We start from the raw sequence: 19,840 nt of genomic DNA on the forward strand, positions 1-19,840 counted from the left end.
GATGAGGACGTCAGAGCTTGAACAGAGAGAATATAAGCACCGTGTGCATCATAAAGGAACCAAAAAAAAAAAAAAATTATGAAGGTTGAATCGCCAATAAAATTCAAGCATATTATGTTATTTTGTATGCTCCACCGCAAACATATGATGTTATTTTGCATGCTCCACTGCTTGATCAAGTAGAACGGGGAAAAATGGGGCGTTCAAAGGTGATGCAAAGAGGAGTATGGCAAAAAGGCGATCCAAAGAAATGAGTGTAGATTGGAAAAGCTTAAACTCCTGAGTACCTGCAATGTAACAATTCATATCAAAGTGCTGGATTCAAGAGGCAGCTGTAAATCATACTGGAAGCATTCGAGTAGGAAAAGTTGAGCACGGCACAAGCAGCAAAATAAGCTTCTCAGCAAACTGAACCTTTCAGAATAATTCTGAAATAAGCTATATACATTAATCTCCTTTTTCACTCGCAGCAAATTCCACCATGGACATGATGTTAATGGTTTACATTTCCCACCTAAAAAAACACATGCTTTAGATCCGAAGCTTCTTTCCAGGAATTGGGTCATCATCATAGTGCCCGGCATCATCACGACCCTCCTTCTCTGCCTTCTTCCTTGCAAGAAGTTTATTGATCTTGTGTAGCTCGTTGGTGAGCTTCTGGTCCTTGTTCTGCTTCCTGGTCTTCCGTCCATCTTGCATCTTCACGCCAAACTGGAAAGCAGCCTTTGGCATTGCCTCCTTTTGTTCATTGTAAGTAGCCCAGTCCTCTTCCGTGTCAAAGTCCCACCTATGAAGACGACCCTTGGCCTGTTTACAAAAGTGCAAGTCAGAAAGATGCCACTGTAGGTTTATTTCTTTAACACACTTGTATGCAAGTCGTTTGGCGATCCTCATCAAACAGCCAATATAATGCAGAAGGGATACAAAATTAGCAATGTTATTGGGAGAATCAGCATTTCTGAATGGATGCCGACATTACCCTACGAAGTGTCCGGGCTAAGCTTGGGGATTGCTTAAAACATTTTACAAAAAGGCCATGTCCAGTAATTTCAGGCAATATACAAGAAAGATGCTCTCAGGTTTGGCATGATGTAAAATTGAAACTAGAAAGAGAGTATATTCTTTAGCAAAAAAAAAAAGAGAGTATATTTGAAACATAAACAAAGAACAGTGCCATTGCCCCAGGCTATCTACCATGGTGGCAGTCATGGTATAAATCATCTAATTCAAATGAAATTATTAAAGTATAGCTGGTGATATTTGAGCTAAGTGGTAAACTTGCAACTCAGAGATAAATGCAAAAAAAATATCAAGTCATGATTGCATTAGCACCTGCTAAGCTACATATAGTACATGGATAGGAGTTACAAGTATTAATGAACAAACTGTGACTTGTGATTAGCTCAGAAAGTTCGTAATTACTAGAATATATAGGAAAATTTAACCGCTCTGAATTATTCAAAGAATCATAGGGCAACAGAAAAAGTTCATACCCTCCCACCCCACCCCCCACCCCAAAAAAAAAAACAAAAAATACCCTCCAAAAGTAATTTTTTTAAAAAAATTAAAGAGGTAAAAGAAAGAAATTTTATGACCATATCATGGAAATCATGAGTGTTCATCGTTAAAGAAAACTTTTACCTCTGATTATTCCATCTTGGCTTTACAAGATAATTAATCAATTAAAGTTTTACAGTCTATGAGCAACAAACACATTGAATATTTTGTATAACGTGCCAGAATCAGTTCCCCTAAGAATATCCACAGCAAATCCCTTCATCCTATATGCTCAAGTCAAGTTATCTTTCCAATTCTAGCGAACTTCTATAAGATCACTCTCATCTTTAGAATAGTAGTATGGACCTTGTTATTGTTCAAATAATGCAATGTCATCGTACTGTTGTCTCATCAATTTTACAGTCAAAGTTTAAAGAGGCTCGTAGTGATTTCGCAACTATCAGTACAGACCACATCATATCATTATCCATGTGATTATTTTAGAAATCTCCATTCTTATATATAATCAGAACAAGCTGCATATATGATCATGCTTTTTAATCTGCTGGTCATTTTGATTAATGCCTCATTTTCATCTTGTCCCCACTTTCATATACTCTGTAAATTTTATGAGATGTGAGTCACTAACCTCTTTAAGTGTCCTCCCTAATTTCAATACTAATTCAACCATGTCCTCATCCATCAATTCATCGAAAACAACATAAGACATGGAAGGCCAAATATAAATTAGTCATGCCTAATCAAAACTAACATAAAACCATTAATGTTCTTATATATCATATCAACATATATTTATTCCTTCACACAGCCAAAGTTAGCTATCATGTACCCTAATAATCATTACTCCAGTTCAATAAAAACCACATGCAAATTTGTTATTCTTGATACTTTCCAATACTAACCGAACAAAATGATCTCATGGTCGAACAATCTGACACTACAACAATTTAGGGTTAAAAAGTTCCCATTTGGTTCATAGCTGAAGTCCACCTCTTATATAACTTGTATTAGTTTATTATATACCAACAAAGTTGTTCTTGCATTATACTGTCCATTACAAAGTTAGGTTTCTATTTCTTAGTTCCTTTTCCCCCTGATAATCCAGCAAGAATGAGGGCACCAATTATTTTAACAAAATAGAACCACCTAGATACTAATAGAAGCATGATATCCACATTTTCCGGCAAGAACAGAGGAGGAGGATATTAAGTCAATTTAGTGCTAGATAGTTTAAATTTTGTTTATATCTAAAGTCCATCTATTCCAATTGTTTTAATACCAAACAAATAAAGTTGTTCTTGCATTAAATCGTTCATTATGAAGCTATGTTTCTATTTCTTATATCCAATTATCTAGGAAGAGTAAGGACATCAATCATTTTAAAAGAGAGAATGAATGGTCAAATTTCTCATGCTTATATTCAATTGCAACTTTTGCTGCACTTTTTCCCCATCCGTTCGTTGTCCATTTTGAAATCCCTGGATTTCTATATTTTTAGTTAATAATCTCATAATATCCATGCGAAACGGAAGTTTCTACTTGTCTGAGCTGTGGCATTGGAGATATCTCAACCAAGGTTCAAAAATTGTTGCAGTTTCAGGATTTCAGCTCTGGCTGAAAAAATGAGCTTCCATTTCACTGATTCAATGACTGGCCGTTTATTGCCATAGTTTCAGCAGTTCTACTTGAAAATTATAAAAGAACACAAGAACTATCAATTAAATTTTTTAAAAAAGAAAAGGTTATAGGCAACAATGAGTAATAGTATAAGACAAAAAGAAACAGAACATTTAAATAAAATATACAATTTGCAACCTTTGGGTAGTACACTTTACGTGATTTTGCATTGAAAAATGACCAAACATTTTTTAAAATTATTATGTTCAAAGAAATCATGCTTACCGTACATTAAATGATTACTATTTGACAACGATCTAGCATACAACAATCCCAGTATACATAAGGTTTGAGCTCTGGGATAAACTGTGTCAAAACATACTTTATTTATATCTATTTATGTAGTGTCTCTCAAAGTTTGGCAAAAGCTTAATTTAGAAAAAAAGCTTTCCAATGTTTAAGAACATTAAGGAATGGCAACATATTAGCATACAAAGCCATATACAAAATAAATTTGGTCACATAAGTTAGTTTTAAATGAAACTCCCAGACCAACCCCGATTTTAGATCGTTTCTGAAAACAAAACCTTTTGATTGATGAAACTTCGAATTATGATTTCAATCTCTGTAGCAGTAGTAAGACCTTACAGATTCTACCACCATCAATCATACAAGAGACAGAGGAGGTTACTCCAGATCAAAAGGTCAAGAAGAATTATTTTATATTAGAAAATTATAGCATTTTTAGCTTAAAAATAATTGCTTGGATAACTGCATTAAAAAGGCTTGCCTGAGTATTTAATAAGTGATTGTTATGATACCTTCTTACATATGAGCCAGAATTTGCATGTTCTTTATTGACATGTGTTGTATCCCACAAGCTTTCAACTGTCACCTCATTTATAGTGAAACAGCAAATGTAAAATAGTTACCAGACAAGATCTCTTATCTACATCTTTTTCCTGTTTCTTTTTGTGTTCTTGTTGATGAATCAAGCTTAGGAAAAACTAAAATATCTCATAATTAGATAACAAAAACTTTCTCCCAAGAAAATGTCCTTACTGTTGCACCAAAACTAAAATATCTATTATTTCTTTTTGTGTTCTTGTTATGATATCTTTTTTTTTGTTTCTTTTTGGGTGATAATCAGTTAGAAACAAAGAATTAATTAAATCTTGTAAATTATCATGATTAGCAAGGTTGTCAATTTACAATCAATGGTTACAACTGATGGTAAGTTCTGTAGATTTTTGCTCTTTCATTTCTTACGTACCTCAGCATATGGAAAATAAGCTAGTAGCTAATATCAGCATTCAAGTTTACTACCACCTATCAGATGTGGAGGCTTATAAAATCCTAACCATATTTTGCTCTTTTTTCATATTCATCTGCAAGTTTGATAGGTTAGCAGGATAAGACTATAAACTCCTAACCAAACTTAAAAAATGCTAGTGTCAAGCAAATGCAGTGCATATTAGGATTGATGCCTGCAATCCCCTATAAGTCATATTTTCATTTGATCTAACTATATTGATAGGTGTGCCTCGATTTTTCACATGATGCACTTCCCTTTCTTATTAAACAGTCTCCACAACCTCCTATAGAACTTCAATTTCAAAGGAAGAGTTCTCTTACCCGGCCACCCATGTCCATTTTTGACAAGTCGTCCTCATCATCACTGTCTATAACCTCGCGGTTATACTCTTGATAACCAGGGTAGCATTCAGAGTAACTTTCAGAGATAAAATTAGGATCTTTCTCCCGAGCATCCTTTTCCCTTAGTTGTTGGAGCCGCTGATCGTCACGCTTGAAAACCGACCCTAAACCCCGGTCTTTGTCTTCTTGAGTCATGAACCGTGGGTCCTGTAGTACATTTGTTCCAGCCAACACATCATATTCCTGGATATTTTGCTGGAGATACTGTTCAGGATAAGCCAACTGTTCAGCATACTGATAGTCTGGCCACTCTCCTTGGTATCCAGCAGCCACCATTTGAGCTTGAATGGCATCATACCCATTCTGCAACATGAAAGAATCATAGACATTTATTTGGACATGGAAGTAACAAAATTGTCTAGAGTAGCAAAGCATGTGGTATTTCTACTAAGCATGTAACAAGTTTGAAATTATATCAATCACAATTCACGAGTGCAAATGATCATTATGTGTGTGTGTGTACGATCAAAATTTTCATATACGTCAATCCTATATTTTAGCTGTCCACAGAATCAATAGATTATTATCTTAAAACAATGAATGCCTCACCACTTCTGACAATAAAGAATATCACATATAGTATTGTTATAAACTCACTGTTTGTTGCCAAGCCTGAGCAGGTTCAGAAGGTGGGACAGGACCATAAACAGGTTCGCTGAAGTAAGACTGCCTTTCTCGGCTATGTGGAGACTCTTCCATGTCATCCGAAACTGGGCTCTCGCTCATGTCCTTAGCAGGAACAGCATAGTCAATTCCATCTCCTAAAAATATGTCGTCTACTTCAGTTCTTGCAATAGGAGGGGGTGGTTTCTCTCTTCCATCAGCATTGCTCTTGCGAGGAGGTGGTGGTGGCATCTCTCTTTCTGGATCTCTCTTTGAAATGCGACCATCAGGTTGTCCAGGCTTCTCTTCATCATAATCATTGCCTACTGTTGAATTTTTCCCTGTCAAGGTAAAGAATAGTTGCAGAAAATGAAATTGATGATCTTAATCCCGCTGAAATTTTCCAATTTCTACATGAAAACATGCCACGCTTCAAAGTGCACCTTTCAGAAAAAGAGAATGCCCCTTGGTCATTCATATTTTACATTAACTCATTGTTTGCTAAGAATTACAAATTCTAGAATGTTCCCTGGTACTGGATAAGGCAATTTTTATGTTTTCTTACTGTGAATATGAAGCAAACCAAACAACAACAATAATCATTCGGCTTTACTCCACCTATTTGGATTGGCTTTATGAATCCTCATTTGCCAAGCAATTCTATCTAGGGCCACCTATGATGTTATTTCAAGTTTTTCCATATCTTTTCTCACACTTCCATACACATTACCTTAGATCTGAAATTCTTATGAAGCTAAACCATTAATTAATCCTTTCAGAAGCTAAATCATGGCACCTTTCTGTTAGCCATTAAGGCTAACAGAAAGGTAACACTGATTTTTCTTCTTGTTCCAACTCATCCCCATGAATCCTAATCTTTGCCTTATTCCATCTTCATTAGCCTACATCCAAGCAATTGAGGGACTTTCCAATGGGTCAGCATGAAGAACTAGAGATGGGGAAAAAGCATGGATGCTAAGCCTTAGGGTCTCTAAGAAAAACTTTATTCATATAAAGAAGGTACCAATATTAACTTCATAGGTATCCCCCCCACCCCTCGCAATATATAAGAACTTGTAAAAGAAGTTTACAGCAAGGTCATGTTACTTGAACTAGTAACTCAACTAGAAACCATGAAAAATACTCTAATCACACCAAAACCTGATGCCAGCTTTTGATCATCAGAACCACCAAACTAGGCTACCAGCAAAAACTCAACTTTGAAATAAGTACCTACATGTCTCAAAAGCATGGATTAGAAATGGGAAAAAAGACTGGATTAGGATCTCTAAGAAAAACTTTATTCATATAAAGAAGGTACCATATTAAATTCATAGGTATCCCCGCCACCCCTCTCAATATAAAAGAACTTGTAAAAGAAGTTTATAGCAAGGTCATGTTACTTGAACCACTAACTGAACTAGAAACCACGAAAAATACCATAATTTCACACTGAAACCTGAGGCCAGCTTTTGATCATCAGAACAACCAAACTAGGCTAACCAGCAAAACTCAACTTTGAAATGAGTATCTACACATGTCAACAGCAATGTTACTTGGAGCCTTGGACCCATGACCCAGGTGTCAAGTGTCCAGAAGAGTTGGACATGGAAGCCTCCAATTAATCAGACATGTGAGCACATCCGTATTAATGTGCCAGTAAATAGATATAGATGTGCGTATATAACAAATGATTTGATTTAATTGATAAAAGCATTTCTTAAATATTATCTTAGACTTGCAAACTTCTAGAAATAAGTGTGAAATGTCAATATCTAATCATGATGACATCATGGTCTGTTGACTTTTAGTGTCAGAGTTTCATTTAGTGTTCAGGTGTCCCAGTGCCAGACATGTCAAACAACCCAAATTTTGAAGGGTCCAATTTATACTGCTCAAAGGACTACTATAGTATGGCATTCAACTCATACATATGGCTTTCCCCATACCTAAACCCACTACAACACTAATCGATTCCTAAAGAAAATGAAATGGAAAACTTCTAAATCGAGTTACCAGCTAAGGTGCTCTACCTTGACCACTTTGAATAGAAAACAGCTAATGATCTTTCATCATTAGGCTCAATCTCAACTATAATTTCAAACTAAAATTTATGCCATCTTTTGAACATCACAAAGACTAAACTAGCAAAATCTTAAACTAGAAAACTTGAAGGACTTAATTGGGTTTGGAACAAGTATCCGCAAGCCTCAAACAGACTATCAGATTGTCAAACCTCAAAAAAAAAAAAAAAAGCCGGCTCGCAAGACTTCAAAGCCCTAATTCCAATAGTGTCCTTGGTAAATAATAAAGCTACTTCAGAGAAGCATCATGCAAGTTCATTTTCCTATATCTATTTAACTTATTACTTACAGATAGAGCGTATCTTGTGTACTTAGTTACTTACCATATCACCCTATGATTGCCATAAACATTTTAGCCTAGAAGTTAGAGTTGGCACCTCACTGACGAGATAGCAATTTTCTCGTCACTGACCAGATAGCAAAAGCGACCCAGTCCACAATACTTTAACTCAACATTACCCATATAGTGCTTTTCTCCTTTTCACCAACTAACAGTAATTAAGCAACAATTATTGCTACCATCATCCGATCACAATTAAGCTCTGGTCAATAACTTTGAACATGTTTCTGCAGTATCATACAAATTTCATAGGCAACGTATTTGAATATCCTACACCACCTTGCTAAAATAAAAAATCAGATATCCCTCGGTTTCACACCCGCTGACTCGTGAGAATTTTCTTTTTATAAACATCTACAGAAGAAATTAATGTCCGTCATATTAGAATTATAGCAAACATTTGTTTCTTATTTGTTATGCCATAAATGAGCTGTTATATGGTACAATCTAAGGGTGAGAGCTAAAGCAAAGCAAGTTTCTCTCCATGTTCCATGTGCTTTATTTTTTGGTGGGGTGTTGGATGGTGATGGATCACATATTCCTTTTTCTGTCAAATGGAGCATTGTTTTGAAGGGGGGTCAAATACATATGGGATAGATGTAATTTGTGAAAATGGTTAATATTGTACTAGTTGTTTTAATGGAGTGAGAACTATAAAAAAAAAAGCTTCTAGACAAATGTTCCCGCTTCAAGAACAACAAACTATGCCCATCTTTCATTCTTATCACAGTTTAAATACCTTGCAATGACCAGCATCATCAAATCCTTTTTAACACTCATGGTCTTCTTCTAAGGGTCCTTGCCCCAAATACAAGCCCCACCCTTATTATAAGGCATTTATGGCTTTTATCCTCCTTTGATTATCACAGATTAAAATTATTTTCACTTTTTCACTTTTATCATAAATAAAAATGCATACCTTTCATATCTTTCTCCTTTTTCTTCTTTTTGAGAACTTTTCCAGATGATCCAAGACGAAGATATTGCATGATTTTTGCAATCCTATCAAGAACAGAACCATCTACACTGACTGTAACCATTTCCTGCAGAATAAATCAAGTATGAAGCGTGAGTTGTTTAATCATAAAGAGAATATTAGCATGCAAAAACATGAACATATACCTCCAGAACTGGGCAGTCATCCTTGCTTCTATGAAGAGTAGTAGGGATATCATTAGTAAACCCATCCTCCTGGTAACAAAAAAACAAAGCACGCAAACAAATAAAAGAAAGCAAACACTTAAATTTACATGTATGTAAGAGATGATACAGTGCATGAAGCAAGACTTAGTTCCTAAGCTTTCTAGATATCAAAGGTGTGTCCACAAAGATTACACAAGCTGAAAGTCTAATGCATTGATATGAACAAAATCAACTAAATGTTTAACAAAGATGCTCAATTCATGAAATTATAAGAAACCCATTAAACAAAAGAATGAAAGGCCATTGCCAAACTGATGAAAACAGGAATGTGATCTTTAAGAATGAGAATAGAATAGACGCAAGTTTACCTAATCATGACTAAATTTACCTCTAACATTGATAAAAGGCAAATAATAGATGGAAATGAATTTGAATACAAAAGAACAAGAAAGATATTATGTAAAGGATAAATTAATCCCAAAGCTTCAAACAAAGCAAAAGGACAATTGGATGAGTTGAACCCCAATATAGTTGTGGAGTAGAGGGATAGATGAAGACAGAGGAAAGTAAAAAAGGACACTGTATTAGGGATGTTTAAAATTCATAAAAGGGCCAATTAAAACATTACAATCAGATACAAAGACAAAAGGCAAAAGTCAGTATTGGACGAAAGAGGGAAAAGTATTATGAGAAGAATTTAGGGGCTTGAGGAGTCCACCTCAAAAACTAGGGGAATCTAACATGATGCAACTAATATTACTATTTATTTCTCCAAATATCTCTACAGCAGACTGAGTTTGTAGATAACCCTTATGGTAAAGATGCGGTTTTCTATTAAATTAGAGATTAGAAAATGGTTACTAGCCAAACTTCAAGAGTAATATGAACTTCCATATAGAAATATTATCAAATTTACAGAACCATAACAATTCAAAGAACAAGACTGCAGCAGTGAAGATAGACTCATCAAATAGGAATATTAGTCCTAACGGAAATTATTTATTACAAATTCAAAGCTAAAACCAAATCACTGGAGAAATTAAACTTAACATGTAGGAAATTATGTGTCATGGAATACCATTACTCAAACATCAATATGAAGGTGATGTTTTACAAGTGCAGTGCTAGTAAAAGAACATCTGAAAAATGAAAAAGTGACTACAGTGATAATTGCCAGGCATTAAACGGGATACATGATGGTGGTGTCATATTTCAGTTAATAGCTAATATACGTGGTTCTTGAAAGTAAATGACTATATCAATGGTGACAACTTTTGTCATTGACGCCATAGAAGTCATTAAATTCCACCAGCAGCCAATCGAGAGAAATGCATGGATGTATCGTTGCTTAGGAGATAACAATCCAATCCAGCTGAAGAGACTGATAAGAATGGGCTGGTCCCACAAAAACATTAAATTCTCGAGGAGGGGTGAGAAGGGCTCTGATATGATACAACTTCAAGATTAGGACAGCAAAGATGCAAACAAGCTTGTTATCCTATCCATTATGGAATAAAATGGCCAATAGAAAGACAGAAATGATATGATCATCATAGTCATGAACATACCAATATGCAAAAAAAATGAAAGATACTACAACAAATGCAATACACAACATAACATGTATAGCAAATGAGTAGCAGCCTTTGAAATTTACAGACACTTCTTGATTGTGGGGAGAATCCTGTCAAGTGTAGTAAAGAATCCAATTTCTATCAAGTGCCCTCTATTGGAAGAACATGCCAAATGAAAACAAGCTAAGCACTTGTATGTCCATTACTAGAGATTTAACAATGAATCAGAGATATTACCAACATTTATGAATCCCATTACAAACGAAAAATAAAACAGACATGTCTACATCAAACTGCTTGCAGTAGTGGCTCATTCAACAACAGTGACAATCAAGAACACATGGTCAGTACTATGTAGAACTCTGATTGTTGAGAAACAATATGGTTGGAAGAACAGTGAGAAGATGGTAAAAAATTTCTAAACAAGGAAAATTAAAGGTCATACCATGTTAAAAATAAATGCCATCCGACCAGGAAGAAACATTTCATTTGCCTTGATAATGCTTTGCGGCTTAATAATCGATTGATATACTGACTGCAACAAGAAAATTAATTTTAAGTAGTCGCAAGGCTTAAGAAGATATTTTTGCTATCAAATTCTAACAAAGAGGCAAAACAAATTGATAAATTTCATTATTGTGTCAACGAACCTTTGCAATTGCAGTACGGAATGAAAGTGGTTGATCTTCCTTTGGTACCCTTTTACAAAAAGAATAAAAAGATTATCGATAGGTCTCTTCATGGTACAATAACTACATCAATTTTTAGGGAAGTGCAAATTAGAGATAGGACAACATAACATAGCAACAAGATTGCAAGAAAGCATGGGGTGCTGTGCTACAGCGAAATCAAATGGCATTTTACCCCACCACTGTTACAGATTGCTTCCTCACAAATTACCAATGCTATCAAAGAACACTAAAGTCATAAAAAAGAAGGGAAAAAAGGCAAAAAAGGAGCTCCAAGAGCATTATACAGAATCCAATTATAACCTAAACTAGAACATCATACCTAGACTTTCCATCCTTCCCATCTTCAGCATCTGGTTTCTTGTCAATTTCACTTCTTACCTTGTGAAGCAAAGCATAATCCAAACCTTTGACCAAATGTGTGTGCTCCAGATCGCCTAATAAAAATTTAATCAAGAAAAACAAGTTATTTCATAATTAAGAGTTTCAAAGCTGCAGTGATCCCATGAGAAACAAGATATCAAAACAAGTGGTACCCTGTTTCGAGCATGTAAACTAATTTATCCAAAAGATATTAGTGGACTAAATCAAGCTACAATCAACGTCAAAATGTTTTCATCAATCTTGATGGGAATCAAAAAATAGAAACTAAAATTTATCCAGATTTATGAAATTATCTACAACAGGATAAGTGATCAATATACTGATTTTCACAATTTCGGCCAACATCAACTTCACCTGGATATTCAAATTTTCAGAATTTCTGAAATGATAACACTTCTGGATAGTTAGATTCAATACTATCTAAGTTTCTCGCTCACAAAAAATAGAGCTGTCAACATTTCATTCGGGTTTCTGAATTTTCAATTGAATGTCTCTTTCGTGCACGCTATAATATTTCAAAAGCCGGACTATTTCTAGTGTTTAATAGTAATAGCTAAAGCATCAAGCAACTTTAGTGAAGCATCATTTCTAGTTCTTTATTTTCCATATGTGTGATATGATGTGAAAAGTGAGTTCTTGTTATGAAAAGTACCAACACCTAGAAATTATTCTAGTACTTTAACATGTTTCAGTACTTGTACAGTAATTGTCCAAATGTTGAGGGATTTAAGAGATTACGATGCCATACAGTCAGGTAACATAGATACTTGGTAGTCATACCAAATTTCTAGGTGTTGGTTAAAACATTGTGGTTTCACAGATATTCTTCAGTTTTGACAAAAAGTTTTCCAATCCAAGCTTTGAAAATATTTGAAAATCTAAGAGATATTCATATGCTTAGTTCATTTAAAGTGATTTCTACACCAACAACACGTGGTCAGATATGCGGTCATTATTCATCACCATTTCTTTTCTTTTTTTGTTTTTCTTTGATCTGTCCATCAACCTTTAGGCCTGACTATTTAAAACCCATTCATGGTGTAGGCTGTCTACCAATGTGAAAATGAGATGATGAAATCAGCAACTTTCCCTTTAAAAGTAATATAAAAGATGATGGGCACACAAACCTCCAAGATATTTGCTGTTCTCAATAGATATCTTGTGTGCATCAGCTAACCTGCAGAAGTAATGCAATAAGCACCACAAGTGCAAGAGGGTAAAAAAGAGGGGGGAAGGAGAGCGCAAGCAAGTGAAGAATGAAGGATCATGCATCATACATAAGAAAATGTAGAAATGATACCTTAAATCAACTGTCCCAGGAGGAGCCACTGCATGAAATGAACCAAGCTCAGTTGGCTCATAATCAGGGTTTTGATTTTCTCTGCGTTCCTTAGCACGATCTCGATACCTTGGTGTGTCTGGTTCTTCATGCTTCTCTTCTCTGATAAAAATAAGCTTAGTATAAACCTTTATAAGTACACCACATAAAAGTAGAAGGAAAAAAAATCCACAAGCATTAGTTTCTCAAATACCAAGGTATAAAGAAATCTGCAAATATAGATATGTTTATGAATTCATTGTAAAAAAAATCCAGAAATTGAGTTATTTTAGGCTACAGAATCACTTCATCAATCTGCAATATGTTTTCAAGCCTTGAAAATTCTCCGAAAACTAAAAAGTGATCTCCTCAACAGTGCCCATAAGAATCAATCAGACCTACCTTATAATACTACAAAAGAATGATATCTATGATGGAAAATAAACCTTAAATAGACAGAAGTAACTACAACCACACCTAAAAGCATGTGTGTGAATGATAAAAATCACCATGTGATAGTTGATGCATCCTGAATTTATTTAGAAAAGAAAAGTTAATCATAGGAAATTAAGGGAAGACAGTTAAAAAAAGTATGGTTTATCATTGGCCTACTAAATTCCCAAAAAAGTTCAGCATTTCAGTGCCTTTCTTAATGCACTAAGCCACTGTTTAGGAAATGCAGGCTTATGAACATGATTTACTTGTGTTAACATATCACAGATATTCGGATATCTATATACAATATGTATCCATATCCATCCATTTTTCTAGATCAGTGCCAGATTATTGATAAACTCCTCCCAACCTATCCAGAATAGAGTATAGACTAAAGAAACACACTGAAGGAACAATGCATCAGTATCTCAAAGTGTAAAGTTAAATGCATTAACCAGCTAGTGCATAATTGTAATATCAAACTGCCAATGTTTATCTTAGACTGCAAATTAGAAGGATCAAAGAATCAACAACAGTAAATGAAACATTTACAATTTAGAGAGAGAGACAGGAGAAAGTGCACATTAAGAGAAATGAGGAATGTAAGCCTTTTAATAACCAACAGTAGGATAGATTATCTGTATTAACCAAAAGCAAGTGTTTGAACACTTAAAACAATCTAATGCTATTCCAAGGTAGTTATGGTCAAAGTGTGTGACTTGGAAAGCATGTACTTATGAATCGAAAACCCTAAATTTATCCAATAATTCTTAACTAGTCAACACATGTTCCCTGACATCCCTCGTAGTGAAGTGTAAACTAGAAAAAATAACAACAAGCGATCCAACGATTAGAAGGTGGCAAAAGAATTAATACGAGACCAAAAATAAATTTTCTTTTCAGCTTTATACTAGCAAATAGAATACATATCATTCCATTTCCTAAGATAATTGCAAGTTTGCGATTTTCCTTCTCTGTAGCATAATAACGACCAATAAAAACCGCAGGTCGAGCAGAAGATTCCATAAAATGTTTCGAAGGAAAAAAAAAATTGAGAAGGTGAAGAAAAAGATAAATAGCATCGGAACAAAAATTAAAAAACAGGAGGACGACTTATGACTTACTTCCGACGCATCATCTTCTCCTTGTAATTCTTTCTTGAAGCCATTGCAAATTTCTAATCTCGAGATGCGAAACCCTTCTCTCCCTTCAGTTCAAAGCTCTCTTATAAGATGAAATTCATAATAATAATAATAATACAAAGAAAGGAACGAAGGAAGAAAAAAAATACCGACTTTTATGAGCGAAGTGAATAGCTCCTTAGACGGCACCTTGCTGCTAGGGTTTTCAATCTTTGTGTTTGAGCTACACTCGGGGTTAGCGAGATCGATTTGAGAGATCTGGAGTTAGGGTTGGAGAAGGAGAGGGCCTCGTGGGCTTTTCGCGTCCACGACGGAGAGGAGGAGATGAGATCCTTAAAACCTTTCGCGTGGAAGCCCCAAATCGGCGATCCGCGTGCGTCCGAACCGGAAGGGCGGTTCAGGTAATACGACCAGACTAACCGCCACATAGTTGGAATTTTTTACAGTTTTAGCGAAAACCATCGTTACCATCACCGTCGGATCAGACCTTATACGGACCGGGGGATACTTGGAGAGGTCAAAAATCTACTAACCTAAACCAAAATTCCGTAAGGTTGGACTGAATTTCTCATTAAATTACAAATTATATATTTTATTTAAATAAGCCCATATCAACTCAATTCATTTCCAATATAAATTTTACAGGAGGAAAAAAAAAACTATGAAGATTTTTTCTTTGTCATCCTACCGTCCAACAATTTCATAGATGAGATTTAGGTAGAAACTAGGACTAGCCTTTAGCAAAAGAAAAGAGTTGGATAGACCAACAGGCCCGATTTCTATAAAAAATCCAATCCAATTTTATTGAATTTTTCAAATAGGTAAGTTGAAAATCCAAATCTAAATCTAATTATTTTATAAAATAGGTAACCTAATCTGATCTACAATATGTTAAATCGAATTAAACAGATTAAACAGATTATGCATGGCTACCTCCTAATTTTAAAATATATCTTATATAATTTGCACTTATAAGCACTCTAGTAGTCTGACTGCTACCGTCTCATCCTCGATAGAATGATCAAGGGCTGGAAGGCAACAAGAGGGGAGGAGGGGGGCCAACATCTCAGGTGCCTTTTCATAAAGCTTTGGTGGGCCAATTCCGAAAGTAGAGACGATAGAAAACAGGCGAAACTCAAAGAAGAAGACGGAACTGCTAAACGACCTAAAAGAGGAGACTGACTCTGACCTTTCAAAGTCCTATCTCATCTGGTTGATAGTTGAAGGTACAGATGAAAACACGCCCTACATGCTTAGATGAGAACACGCAGTGCTTCGATGGAATTGTCCGATTGTAGCCCGACGCGCTGCTTCAATGGCTCGATATTGCCTATCTCACTTGTTTACAGCTCTTATTGGTCTTTTAGCGCTGCTTTCACATGATGCAATATCTAGGCCTCCTAGACCTGCTCTCTCGCCTAAGCCTCATAGCATTCATATTCCAAGCACGTTGATGGCCCCTCCCGAGTATGTAATCAACCTTGCTTTTTCAGTCCCGAGTTCTACTTCTCTTTTCCTACGGCACAGCTTTTGGCCTACCGAATTTTACCTAACCCAACATATATCTGCCTTCTTGTATGTATCAATTCTAGATCTCTACCTAGTGGCATGATCAAAGCCGATGATCGTAAGCTATGTCCTCCATCACGGTTCTTCCTTCTTTTCTTGCTTTGCTACCGTCTGTGGCATTTGTCCTGCAAACAAGCCTTTCTCTTCCTTGACTAGCAGCAGCTCCCGCTAAAGCACCCACCTTCCTTTTTTCTCGGGCATATCGAGAGGTTGGTCTAAATAGATATTTCTCATAAAAATGTGAAAGGCCAGGGGGAGAGGAAAGATAATTATTTAAAAAAAACAATATCGCGCGAAATTGAAATATAGTAAGATGCATGAATATATGAATCTTCGATGGAGGTGGATTTCGTGAGTCATAACTGGTGTTCTCTCTCTATAATATTACATATTTAAATTTAATTCTTTCAGAAAAAATATTTTTTATATATTTCTTTCGTAATAGGTATTTTTATATATCTTATACACAAGTAAAATTTATTATGTGCATATGCTTGTTAAATTTCAAAGACAGTAGCTTAACTTTAAACAATAAAATAACATGAACTACCAATCAAGATAAAATTAATCATTGTTCTATTACGACACAATTTAAAATTATAAAATTGCTTCCTGCCACATCATACATAATGCTCTGGATTTATCGGTGCAAATAATGTGGGAATCATCAAAGTTTACCTGACAATTTCTTTATATGAATGTTCTTTTTTTTTGCATAAAAGTTTATAGAACAAATTCCAATGATATAACAATCCATTATTTGGAAATTTGCACTGCCAAACCATATTAAGGCCTAAATAAATCATGCTCGGATTGAAGCGCCATATTCTAGGATAATTGGATATTGGGCAGCTTGGGTCATGAGAACAGTTTCGGGCATGGATTGTTGTTCCCTAATGAATACTATCCAATAGTAGATAAGATTTTTAAAACTGTGAGAAAAAGTTTTCCATGAGCACTCGATCTTAATATCATCTAGATTCAATGGGGAATGATGCTTGGTTCCATACTGGTGCTGAAATATTGACTTCCAAGTCTTTCTTTTCTTTCTTTATTTTTTCTCATACAAACTTTCTTAGGATCTTCCAACAAATGCGCCTACCAGTTCAAGACCTCTTCTTCCTCTTAGATGATGTGGAGAGGATGAAGGAGATAACCGAATCGGCAGCAAACCCCAAGTTACAAGGGGCAAGAATTTCATGGACCATGAGGCGCAGTTGAAGGCGAAGCCTAAAGAGAAGGGAAGGAAGAAGGGTAAAGACGCCTCCCTTGGATGACTGACTAAAGGAGTTTTTCTTGAAATTTGGATGGTTATGATAGTTTTTAACACAACCTTGGTCAAGATTGTCTCTTGACAGGAATTATTGGTACTTTTGTATGTAGTACAGTTGAAACACGGAGAGCGATATTAGGGGTGTTAATGGATCAGATTGGGTCGAGCTCCAAATTGAGTTAGGTTCTGAAAACCCATAACCCACCTCTAATTCATTCATATTGAAAAGAAACTAATCATTTATTTTGTATAGATTCATTTCCAGCTCACCAAACTGAGAAGGATTGCACTTATTAGTTGTATACCTGAGAACAGGGGTAATTGGATGTCTAAATAAAGTGAGAGAAAGAATTAATTAAAATGGAAAAGAAAACATGATGAATGTTGACACATGTTTTAGCTCCAATTTTTCTTTATTATGTTTTGATTTGTCTTCCTAATTCTGACGACAAATTCCCGGATAGGGCATAGAAAATTGTACTGTTGTTCCTATCCAAGCACATTTAAGAATTGATCTGGCCTATCATGACCTGTTGGTGAGGATGCAAGCAGACAAACAATCCAAATTAGGATAGTTTTTTGTATTCGAATCTATCTAGATATAGATGACATTTGAGCTTCCAATTAATATATGTAGCTGTATCTATAAAAAAAAAATAGATATAAATATGAATAGATAATTATCTGATGCCGGACCAATTTTAAAATGAAAGCAGGAGAAGAGGAGAGGAGAAGGAGGAAGAAGAAGAGGAGAAGGAGAAGGAAGGAGAAGAGAAGAAGAGGGAAACGTGGGGAAAGAAATTCTTTAATTCTGCATTAAAACCCTAATCAGCTTACAAGTTCCCTTTAAATAGGGCCCAAATACACAACTTGCATAAACCCCCCTTACACAGAAATAAATCCTAATGAACCCACAAATAACACAAATAAGCCCTAAAATGCAACTAAGCCCAGAAATAAAATAAACCACAAATAAACCCTAGAATGCAAATAAGCCCAAAAATAAAATAATAAAATAAATATGCAAATAAACGAGTCTGGCTCAATCCGGGGGCTCAGGATCATCTGGATGAAGGGCTTTGATGTCCCCATCAACTCCTCCCGGGTGGGAAAAACTCGACCCCGTCGAGTACAGGTCTGGCCGGCTGTCGTACTGCTCCAGAAGATCGGGGTCAATGCGCTGCAACTGTGCTTTGGAAATCCACGTCACATCAGACTTTGGTCGACCTTTCCACCGAACAAGGTAACGTTGGTAACCACCGTTCCTGCTTGAAATAACCTGCTCATCCAATATATGTTCTATTTGTTCTCTGCGTGCATGAAATTTGGGAGGTGGTGGCTCAACAGCAGGTAATAGGGCAGGGTATCCAACATAGGCAGGTATATCAATAAAGGGGTCAGAAGGCAGGAATATTATCTTGTTGTATGGGACTAAATCTTCAATATTAAATGTTGCACTAATCCCATAGTCATCAGGAAGATCCACAACATATGCATTCGAACTGATTTTCTTTAAGATGTTGAACGGTTCTGCACTACAAGTTTGCAATTTCTTAAACGTATCTGAAGAAAATCGTTCAAGCCTAATTCTTATCATGACGTAATCTTTTTCACTTAACTCTTTATAACGTCCGTGTAAATCAGCAAGGAATTTATATTTTAAATTATTAAAGTGACTACAGTTGCTGATTTCTCGATGCAATGAATGTGGATGTGATACAATTGATTGTGCAGACTCAAAGACTCTATACTGATGAGACATGAAAAATAGGTCTATGGGTTGCCTAAGTTTGTAATCATGCACTACTTCGAATGGACTCAAACCTATGGACTTGTTAACCGAACTATTACATGCAAACTCAACTGTCGGTAACATTAAATTCCAGGTCCTAGCATATGCATTCGGTCTGAGCCTATGATGTAGAAGGTTGGGCAGAGATGCTCCGGAAACTAGATCGATTGCGCGTTGGATATCATGCATTGGAGAAAGTGCATCCGGAAGATCATCAGGGAGTGCATCAGGAAACTCCTCTAGAAGGGAAACTACTACCGGGGAATGTTCAAGGTTGGACTCCGCATGGGTAACTTTAGCTACAAGTGCCAATTCAGATGATTGGCTCTCAATATCTGTCACTACCTCTTCCACAGTCGTGATGTGAAGTGGCTTGGTTGTACTTAGATCACTAGTCTCCCCTTGGGAATCATTTTGGACAAAGTCTAACTCTGTAGGTTCGTCTTCAAAGTCTTCTTCATAGTCTTCTATATTTGGTTCATAGACTTCTTCGACATATTCGGCCTCTTGGTTCCTAACTTCTGGTTCAGTAATCGGGTAGGTCTTAGTGGAACATTGGGGCGCTATATAGCCGAATTGTTGACACCTAGAGTATTGGGTTTGGTGCCTAGGAGAGTGGGGAAGGATTACAGGTGGTGCGACC

The 19,840-nt window shown here is 35.9% G+C and overlaps 1 protein-coding gene across 1 annotated transcript; it reads right to left on the minus strand.

Moving 5' to 3' along the window:
• Positions 1 to 397: 397 nt before the first annotated feature.
• SMU2 (RED family protein) lies at positions 398 to 14,962 on the minus strand. Its single transcript, XM_088703152.2, has 12 exons — positions 14,717 to 14,962; positions 14,546 to 14,628; positions 12,969 to 13,109; positions 12,796 to 12,845; positions 11,607 to 11,721; positions 11,246 to 11,294; positions 11,041 to 11,130; positions 9,001 to 9,069; positions 8,798 to 8,921; positions 5,449 to 5,795; positions 4,771 to 5,154; positions 398 to 807 (listed from the first exon to the last, which is right to left on the minus strand). Exons 2-12 carry the CDS (start codon positions 14,587 to 14,589, stop codon positions 532 to 534), a joined length of 1,689 nt encoding a protein of 562 aa, XP_088559278.1. The 5' UTR covers positions 14,590 to 14,628; positions 14,717 to 14,962; the 3' UTR covers positions 398 to 531.
• Positions 14,963 to 19,840: the final 4,878 nt, after the last annotated feature.

The sequence above is a fragment of the Phoenix dactylifera genome, chromosome 8 (genome assembly GCF_051530095.1).
Source record: "Phoenix dactylifera cultivar Ajwa chromosome 8, Ajwa_hap1_PhDact_Kaust_v1.1, whole genome shotgun sequence".
NCBI classification, from domain to species: Eukaryota; Viridiplantae; Streptophyta; class Magnoliopsida; order Arecales; family Arecaceae; genus Phoenix; species Phoenix dactylifera.